The sequence below is a fragment of the Seriola lalandi genome, unplaced genomic scaffold (assembly GCF_002814215.2).
Source record: "Seriola lalandi dorsalis isolate HSWRI2012SDOR001 ecotype SW California unplaced genomic scaffold, Sedor1 jcf7180002054368, whole genome shotgun sequence".
In the NCBI taxonomy this organism is placed as follows: Eukaryota; Metazoa; Chordata; class Actinopteri; order Carangiformes; family Carangidae; genus Seriola; species Seriola lalandi.
This window is the reverse complement of record NW_019524921.1, coordinates 212,914-222,573: the sequence shown is the minus strand read 5'-3', so window position 1 is coordinate 222,573 and position 9,660 is coordinate 212,914. Positions and strand designations below refer to the sequence as shown.

The following is a 9,660-nucleotide window of genomic DNA, read 5'->3' as shown; positions in this document are numbered from 1 at the left end:
CCCCCCCCCCCCTTCCCCCAGTGTCGGTCCAGGAGAGTTTAGAGAGGAAGTTTGGGAAACATGGCGGCGCCATCCCTGTCGTCCCCACGTCTGAGTTCCAGGCCAGGATCTCTGTGAGTACACACAACTACTACTACTGATAGTACCTACTGATACTACTACTGATACTACTACTGATACTACTACTGATACTACTATTACTAATGATACTACTACTTCTTCTACTAATGATATTACTACTACTACCAATACTAATACTACTACTAATGATATTACTACTACTACCAATACTTATACTACTACTACTACTACTACTTCTAATACTACTACTACTTCTGCTCTGTATCCTGTGTGTCGTCCTTCTTCTTCTGTGGTGTAACTGTGTTTTGTTGCAGGGAGCGTCTGAGAAGGACATCGTTCACTCAGGTCTGGCCTTCACCATGGAGCGCTCTGCCAGGGTAACACACACACACACACGCACACACACACACACGCGCACACACACACACACGCGCACACACACACACTTATCTCATGATGTTAAATGATCATCCCTCCCCCTCCTCCCTCCTCCCTCCCCCCTTCCTCTCGTGCAGCAAATCATGAGAACAGCCAACAAGTACAACCTGGGTCTCGACCTGCGGACAGCGGCGTACGTCAACGCCATCGAGAAGGTCTTCAAGGTTTACAGCGAAGCCGGCCTCATCTTCACGTAGGCGCACCTCCATCCACCTGTCTGTCTGTCACCTGTCTGTCTGTCTGTCTGTCTGTCTTCATCGTCTCTACAGGACTTCTTCACTGACCTTTCGTTGAGGTCGTTCTTCTTCTCTCATCTGTTTACGATCATCTTCTTCTTCTCTCCATGAATTGGAGTTGAACTCAGCAGCTTCCTGCTCGTCTCGACCTGAACATGAAATCATCTGAACGCCTTAAACCACAGACACTGTCACAAGCTGCCTGCATCACATTATGTGGACAGAAGTATGTGGACACCCTCCTTCATCCATCCATTATTAGGCCAATGTTTGTCCCCATGATTATTGATTATTAATGAAGGAAAACCATGAATCTTAGTTTTATTCTGGTGATTCACTGGATGATTTGAGGTGTTTTTATGGAATCAGACAAATTAAACCACAGAGAGAAAATGAATCAGTTTCACATGTGAATATTTTCAGATCTGAAGACGTCACCTTCCACTGTGGCAAATCATAAAGTCAATGTTTCACCACAGCTGCAGCTACCCTTTATTTTCAGACAGTTACAGATTATTGGTTATTGATTAATCATTTAGTAAATAGTAAAAACATTTTCAGTTGAATATAGAGAAGCAGAAAATGTTCACATGTGAGCAGCTGGAACAAAATGACTGAGATCATTAGTTGATTTTACACACAGTCACCAGTTTTTACTGGTTTTTACTGGTTTAGTTTGAATCATTTTTTAAAGGCCTGAAACATTTAGAATGATCCAGTTATTATTTCACAATAAAACAAATCTTCACGTCAGAGAAGTTGAAAACAGAAATGAACTCTAATAAACTGATTGTGATCGTTAGTGGTGTCCACATACTTCTGGCCATGTATTCACTGTTTGTCTGTCTCCAGGTGAAGAGCTTGTATAGATATTTTTTTTATTATAATGCACATGTGCCTCAGGACTTCAGCTTTAATATTTACCGCCTTTGGAGAAACGTCATTAAAGGAGCGTTCCTGTGTTTTTCTGATGATGATGATGATGATGATGATGATAAAACTTCAGTCAGCTGGTCTCACGTTACTTTAAGTTTAGCCGCATAAAGTATTTAATAACTATCAGGATGTTTTAAACAAGTAGTTAATTAGTCAACAATCAAAAACAATTTGTATATAATATTTGGAGACATTTAATTTTATTCCATGATTTATGTTGTTGATGATGATGATCTGTTTCTCACAGAGGGTCAGAGTCACATGGCTCCGATCCTCTTCCCTCCACTGACCTGTTTACATCTGTTTACATCTGTTTACATCTGTTTACAGCTGTTAATTATGTTGTTGTTCATCAGCTATTTACAGATCATCATCCGTCTGTTACATGTTTACCTGCTGATCAACAGGAACCAGAGAATGATGGAATGAACCACTCTTCATCTTCATCATCATCAGTAAAATAAAAACCTGGAACGATCCTTTAACTGTCATCTCCTCGTTTCGCTGCAGTCAACAGGAAGTTGACTTTAAATAAAAACTCCTCAGTTTGTGTTTCCTCTGTTCAGACTGTGACACAGTTGTAGCTAAATGCTAAATGCTAAAGCTAAAGTTAATCTATGCAGTTAAACTGACAGGACTGTAGCTGCCCTGTGACCACTGACACAACAGACTCTGCCTGATGAGACCAGGTCTCAGAGGGACCAGGTCTCACAGGGTCTTAGAGGGACCGGGTCTCACAGGGTCTGAGAGGGACCAGGTCTCACAGGGTCTGACAGGGACCAGGTCTCACAGGGTCTTAGAGGGACCAGGTCTCAGAGGGACTGAGAGGGACCAGGTCTGAGAGGGACCAGGTCTCACAGGGTCTTAGAGGGACCAGGTCTCAGAGGGACTGAGGGGGACCAGGTCTGAGAGGGACCGGGTCTCACAGGGTCTGAGAGGGAAGGGCCAGGTCTCACAGGGTCTTAGAGGGACCAGGTCTCAGAGGGACCAGGTCTTAGAGGGACCAGGTCTGAGAGGGACCAGGTCTTAGAAGGACCAGGTCTCAGAGGGACCAGGTCTGAGAGGGACCAGGTCTTACAGGGTCTCAGAGGGACCAGGTCTCAGAGGGACTGAGAGGGACTGGGTCTCACAGGGTCTGAGAGGGACCGGGTCTCACAGGGTCTGAGAGGGACCAGGTCTCACAGGGTCTGAGAGGGACCAGGTCTCACAGGGTCTGAGAGGGACCAGGTCTCAGAGGGACTGAGAGGGACCAGGTCTGAGAGGGACCAGGTCTCACAGGGTCTTAGAGGGACCAGGTCTGAGAGGGACTGAGAGGGACCAGGTCTCAGAGGGACTGAGAGGGACCAGGTCTCAGAGGGACTGAGAGGGACTGGGTCTCACAGGGTCTGAGAGGGACTGAGAGGGACCAGGTCTGAGAGGGACTGAGAGGGACCAGGTCTGAGAGGGACCAGGTCTCAGAGGGACCAGGTCTGAGAGGGACTGGGTGGATCAGACAAACTCAAACTGACTGAACTGTGATGAAGCTTTAAGTGACTGTCGGGCCCCTGGATGAACAGCTGAGTCCTCCAGGGGCCACAGACGTCACGCTGAAGAGGAACCCCCCCCACACGCACACACACACACACACACGCACACACACACGCACACACACACACACACACACACACACACACACACACTTCAAGCTGCAGCTCAGACCACTCCGAGTCTCAACATTTGTTTTTCTGCTGCGCTGCCACCAGAGAAACCCACCTGAGTCCTGAGTCCTCTGACCTCTGACCTCTGACCTCACTGCTGCAGTAACACAGGGACACAGTCAAACCAAGCTGTAGTTTGTGTCCTCCGCTCTGACTGAGGAGTTTTTAAACCTTTTTGTTAAACTGAAATAAAGAACACAGAAAGTCTGAGTGTGTTTCTGTTTCATAAATCACACGTCACACAGCTGGATACAAACACGTTACAGATGTTGATGATGAACAGACCTTTAAACGTGTTAAAGAGTCTTTCACTTTATTTTATTCAAATTTTTGGATTTTAGCTAAAAATTATAATTTCTCATTAGTTACTTTATCCAGCTCCAGGTGTCTAAGGATCCAGTCATGATATTATTAGGAATTATTATTATTACTGTTGTATACAACCGGGCAGTGCTGGTTCATTATAATCATTTATTATTATCATTCATTCATTAATAAATCACAATTTTATTTATTTACTTTTGCTGTTCTCACTTTTTATTTCTTAAATAAAAATATTATTTTATTTATTATTATTATAAGATTTTTTTGGTTTTTGATTGTATATTTTATTAGTGTGTCTTGAGGGCGGGATATTCCTCCTCCCTCCACCAATCAGCGCGCCGTATTTGCCGCATGGCTCCGGAATTCCCCTCCAGCTCCGGGGCTTTCCGCTCTGACTGACAGGCTGCGGTCACCATGACAACGGAGCGGAGTTGCGTCAGGCCCGTGGAGGCCAAAGAGGACATGACTTCCGGTAAGGCGGGGTAACTGTAAAAATAAAAGCTGAAACAGAATCCTTTTCAATCTGTAAATAGATTTTGATTCATTGGAAACACTGACACAGAAATAAAGATTGAATAATAAAAACTACCTGGTTTCAATGAAGATGAGTTTGTCAAAAAATTGAAAAAATTGATATTTTATGATTAAAACACAGTTAAACATTAATGTCATTATTTCCTGGCCAGACTGAACTTCCATACAAGTTTTACCTGTTTGAGATATTTGAGTTATTCTGTTCACGTTTTAAATATAACTCACAGTGAAAGTGAACAGACTCACAAACTTTGTTTATTTATTATAACTTAATTATAAATTTGGATCATAATAATTAAAATGAAATATTGTGAATTTAATTCTAATTTATTCCCTTGTGGTTTAAATTCTGTGTTTAGGACAAAAAATAAAAGTAAGAATTATGAGCAGGTATTTACTTTGCCTATTATCTGAAGAAGAACCAAACAAAAAGCTAGCGTGAGTATTTTACTTTGAAAAGCAGAAACAGGACGTCAGGTCAGCCGTGTTGCAGCTGTTTCTTACTCGGGTCAGTTTGATTCTAGTGTTTTTCGGGGAATCGGACGGACTAACGGACACAGCAGCTGCTCGCAGGTAAAAACTCACCTTTAAACTTTAATTTGTACTCATTTTAACCGGAAGTGACGAGAAACTGAGAAACTGATCCAATCTTCACATTCACCACTGGAACTGCTCAGGTCAAGATTTCACTCCACGTCAAACTGAATTAAAGTCAGTGTTTTTGAGGCTGAAATCCACTAAACGTTGTTTGTCTCTCAGTCAAACGTGAAAGACTCAATTTAAATCAATAAAGTTTTTCTTTTCTTTCCTCTAAATTTTCACTAAAATCAACTGATAAATCAGCTGATAAATCCACTGGTTTTCTCTAAATGAACAGCTGATTGTTGTTTATTGGTGAGGATAAAAAGATTAAAGATAGATTGATCAGCTGAGTTTTAAAGGTGAAAATGATGCAGAGAATTAAACATGAAGGAAACACTGTTGCTGCTGTTTGATCAGATTGTGTAACAGAGGAAAATTACTGAAGCAGGAAAAACATCAGAGACTCTGAGAGGAATCGACTGTTCCTCTGACTTTAAACTGGCAGTTTTATTCCTATTTTTACACATAATTATTTTTACTTTCTGCAGTTTTACTTTCTTTTAGTTTTGTGATAGTTTCCTGGCTTCACTAATCCAGGTGTATGAGTTAAAATCAGTTAGTTAGCCTGCTAACCATCACAACCTGGTTTATTAAACACAGTTAGAACAGTAAAATAACACCTGATCAACTATGTATTGATTATCTGATCATATGACGACAGATTGATGTTCATTTAAATCTGAGAAAACACATTGATCTGACTATGACATGAAACCTGGTTAATTCTTAAATGATGGACTGTAACTAAGACTGAACGAAAAAATCATTTTGTGATTATTCTGGTGAATATTATGATGAAAGTTACGAGTCCATGTAAACAATAGTTTTTTCATGTTCTTCACATCTGGAGAAGATGATTTGTAGTCCAGGCTGCCTCAGTAGCACCACCACACTGATGGTGCTAACAATGCTAATGCTAACAATGCACAACAATGTGACACATTTCATCTTCATCAAAGGAACTTCAGCTCCTGTGATTTGAATATTGCACTTGACCATAACGAGATTTTGATTATATTTTGATTAATTGTGAAGCTCTAACTGCAGATCACGATTATTATCTATTTGATTAATCTGCTGATTTTTTTCTCAATTGTTTGACTGATCAGTTTTTGCCTGTGATCATTCAAATATCTGTGTTTATTGACAATAAGTTTTTATCAATTATGAAAAAGAAAAATCTTTACATTTAAGACGCTTTAACCAGTGAATGAATTTTTGCTTGAATAATGATTAAATTGATTAATGAGATACAGATTATAGTCACAGATTAATTTTCTGTTGTTCAGCTAAAGTCTGATCCAAGTATCATGGAGAATTTTTCTGTATTTTGACATTTATAGATTGAACAATAATTTAAAACCTGATGATATCTCATCTTAATGGATGATCCCATAACCAGGATCCAGCTGCTGCGAGCAGGTTGAGGGTAACAGACGTGTTCAAGACAACAGCTGCAGATCAGGAACAGGAAATCCAGACACATCAAATCATCAACCATTGAATCAAAGTGAATCAGTTTTCAGTCAGGGAGTGATTCTGCTGTTTGTCCTGAAGGTGGCGCTGGAGACAGTTCGTCCTCTGAGGAGCCTGATCAGGAAGTATCAGGAAGGCTAGCAGTTTCCCCCTGTTTGCACTGTTTGTGCTAAGCTAGGCTAAAAAGTGTCCTGAGGAGACAGAGAAATGTTGGTTTGTTCAGTCTCGAGGGAAATCAAGGATCATCCCCAAATCCTCCGAGAGGAGGAGGAGGAGGAGGAGGAGGAGGAGGAGGAGTGGAAATTCCCACTGAGATATCCCACTTTAGATATGACTCTATCACACACACATACACACACACACACACACACACACGTACACACACACACGTACACCCACACACACACACACACACACACACACACACAAAAGGGCATATGTTGGGTCTAAACATTGGTAGGGATGCACAACCTCGCCACCCAAACGGTTTATTAACATATGAGATCTGAATTTACATTCAGGAAATATGATATATGTTCATGTGCTGTATTTCCATGGATGAGATGTATGATGAAATAAAATCATACATGTCGTTAAAGTATATCCTTCATATGTAGAAATTACATATGAAACCTGTTAGACATCGGAATAATATCATATATTGACATGTATGTCTAGTTAATCTGTATATGTTTATGATATGTTTATATTATAGAAGAAAGTAAGTGATAAAAACAAGTGTATAGTAAGGCACGAACTGCACACTGAAAAGACGCAGGTTTGAACTCAGAAACTTCTGACTGTGAGGCATCTGTTCTAACCACTGTACCACGAAGTCAGCCGAACAGTAAAGTAAAGCATAAAATGATCATAGTAAAGAGAACTTCATAGTATAGTAAGGGATTAAAAAAAGTTATACTATAGTATGTCATAAACAAGGTAATAGTGTACTAAGGCATAAGAAGGACATCGTATAGTAAAGCTCCAGACCTGAACCCAGAACCTTCAGATTGTGAGGTATTTGTTCTAAACATTGCACCAACAAGCCACCCTATGAAAATATCATTGTAAAGTAAAGTATAAAAAGATTATTAAAGTAAGGCATAAAAAGTCATAGTATAGTAAGACATAAAAAGTGGTAGTATGGGGCGTCAGGTGGCTCAGTTGGTTGAGCCACCTGACGCCCCATGTGCGGAGGCTGGGGTCCTCGCTGCAGTCGGCCCTTTGCTGCATGTCATTCCCCCTCTCTGCCTCCCCACCTCCTGTCTCTCTCTACTGCTCGATCAATAAAGGCATAAAAGGCCCCAAAAAATAATAATAAAAAAAAGTGGTAGTATAGTAAGGCATAAAAAGTCATAGTATAATAAAGCATAAAAAGTGGTAGTATACAAACTCCACACTTAAATTTCCTCGACCCAGAACCTTCTCATTGTGAGGCATTTGTTCTAAACATTGCACCAAGCCACCTTATAAAGATAACATTGTAAAGCAGTAAAAAAGTCATAGTATAATAAGACATAAAAAGTCATACTATAGTAAGGCATTAAAGGCCTAAAAGTCTTAATATAGTGAGACATAAACTCCAGACTGAAAGGCGCAGACTCGGGTTCAAAACAAGAAGCTTCTGCCTGTGAGGCATCTGTTCGAACCATCGCACCACCAAGCCTTTAGATGTAACATTGTAAAGTAAAGCATAATAAGATTTTAGTATAGTTAGGCATAAAAAGGCATAAAAAGTCATAGTATTCATGTGGCATTTTCATGGGATTTTTAGACAGAAATTAAACTCATACTTTGATATATTTTATACTCTGACCAGCAGCCTGACTGTTAGCCTACAGAGGACAGAAGCCAGGGTTAGCTTGCGAGTTAACGCTAGCTAACATGGTTAAATAACATCAGTTGATGTGATCACTGTGATATTCTCACCTAACGTGATTCTTCAGATAGCCTTTCAACCCTTTCAGCCAATCAAATGCTAGCATGTCTAAATTGGTTGTCTTGGAGATGCAGACTCTTGGAGGCCATTCTCACCTAACGTGATTCTTCAGATAGCCTTTCAACCCTTTCAGCCAATCAAATGCTAGCATGTCTAAATTGGTTGTCTTGGAGATGCAGACTCTTGGAGGCCACTTTGGAATGATCTAATACGACTTCACTCATGTAGCGGTCAGGACAATTCTTTACTCCTGAAATATTGGTAGGGACATGTCTCCACTGCCCACACACACACACACTCTCACACACACACACACACACACACACACACACACACACACACACACACACACACTCACACACACACACTCTGAGTTGTGATTCACTCTTGATTTGGCGTCTGCAGGAAAATCACTGAAGGAGGAAGAACAAATCAGCTGGGAGCTGAGCCTTCATCACCTTCCTCTTCGCCTGTTCCTGCTGAGTCATGGCTGGAGCTCTGAGGTGCGTGTGATTTGTGTTTGGAGGAGGAGCGAGTGGAGGAGGAGCGAGTGGAGGAGGAGCGAGTGGAGGATGTGAGCTTAGTGTCTGTTTGTTGTGATGTGAATAGAAAGTTTTTGGGATGGAAGATTGAGTTTGCTCTGAGGGATCGAACCTGTGAGCTCCAGGTGAGTCTGATGCAGCAGCTGCTTCATCAGTCTGATCTGAGCCTGTCCAACACTGATCACATGACTTCCTGTCGAGGGGACCATCAGTTGGCGTCCACATATTTTAGTCCATGTAGTGAGTCTGAGGTATCAGTCCCGATCAAACCCGGTTCACTGTGAACACATTTAACCCCAGACATGCTCATGACATCACACCTCACCTGTCGTAAGGTGAGGTGTGCTGAGGAGCCTGATGCGTCTGATGAAGCCGCACCTGTGTTTGTATCATGACCCTGGTGTCTGTCAGCCACATGTTCGATTCCCATGTGAAACCAGCTGTTTGTGTTGTTTTTATTATCTATGGGCGTAGTTGTAACTGTGGCAACAGAGATCGTCTAATGTTGAGGAAGTATCACCATCTTGTCCTAAACCTAACCAAGCCGTGCTCATTATTATTGTAACCATGACAACCAAGGTCCAGTACACCTGATAGTGTAGGGGCGGGATCTCAGGAGACACTGCTATGTGTCGTATCAGAGGGTTGAAGGTTGGAGGAGTTGTTGTCTTCAGCACTGCAGAGCCCCCCCCCCCCATTTGGTTGTGACCTTTAACCTGTCCAGGTGTGTTGAGTGACAGAAGAAGAAGTTAGTAGAAACATGTCCGACGTGTTTCAGAGAAACAGAAAAGTAAAACCACCTCTGTGGATTCCTT

The 9,660-nt window shown here is 41.6% G+C and overlaps 2 protein-coding genes across 51 annotated transcripts in view; both read left to right on the top strand.

The window, feature by feature from the left end:
- glud1a (glutamate dehydrogenase 1a) overlaps window positions 1-3,595 on the top strand; it is a 15,362-nt gene extending 11,767 nt beyond the window's left edge. Inside the window, exons 11-18 of one of the 50 annotated variants that reach the window (XM_087174634.1) lie at window positions 22-113; window positions 396-458; window positions 597-2,448; window positions 2,543-2,568; window positions 2,641-2,666; window positions 2,699-2,788; window positions 2,867-3,126; window positions 3,159-3,595. In XM_087174634.1, coding sequence (XP_087030760.1) covers window positions 22-113; window positions 396-458; window positions 597-716 — 275 coding nt within the window. In that variant the 3' untranslated portion in view covers window positions 717-2,448; window positions 2,543-2,568; window positions 2,641-2,666; ... (1 more) ...; window positions 2,867-3,126; window positions 3,159-3,595. Of the gene's footprint in view, window positions 1-21; window positions 114-395; window positions 459-596; window positions 2,501-2,526; window positions 2,621-2,640 lie in introns of all 50 variants that reach the window. The other 49 variants (XM_087174633.1, XM_087174635.1, XM_087174641.1 and 46 more) reach the window with 49 other exon arrangements.
- Window positions 3,596-4,705: 1,110 nt separating this feature from the next.
- nfkb2 (nuclear factor of kappa light polypeptide gene enhancer in B-cells 2 (p49/p100)) overlaps window positions 4,706-9,660 on the top strand; it is a 21,001-nt gene continuing 16,046 nt past the window's right edge. Inside the window, exons 1-2 of the mRNA XM_023408577.2 lie at window positions 4,706-4,819; window positions 8,709-8,806. Coding sequence (XP_023264345.1) covers window positions 8,790-8,806 — 17 coding nt within the window. The 5' untranslated portion in view covers window positions 4,706-4,819; window positions 8,709-8,789. The remainder of the gene's footprint in view (window positions 4,820-8,708; window positions 8,807-9,660) is intronic.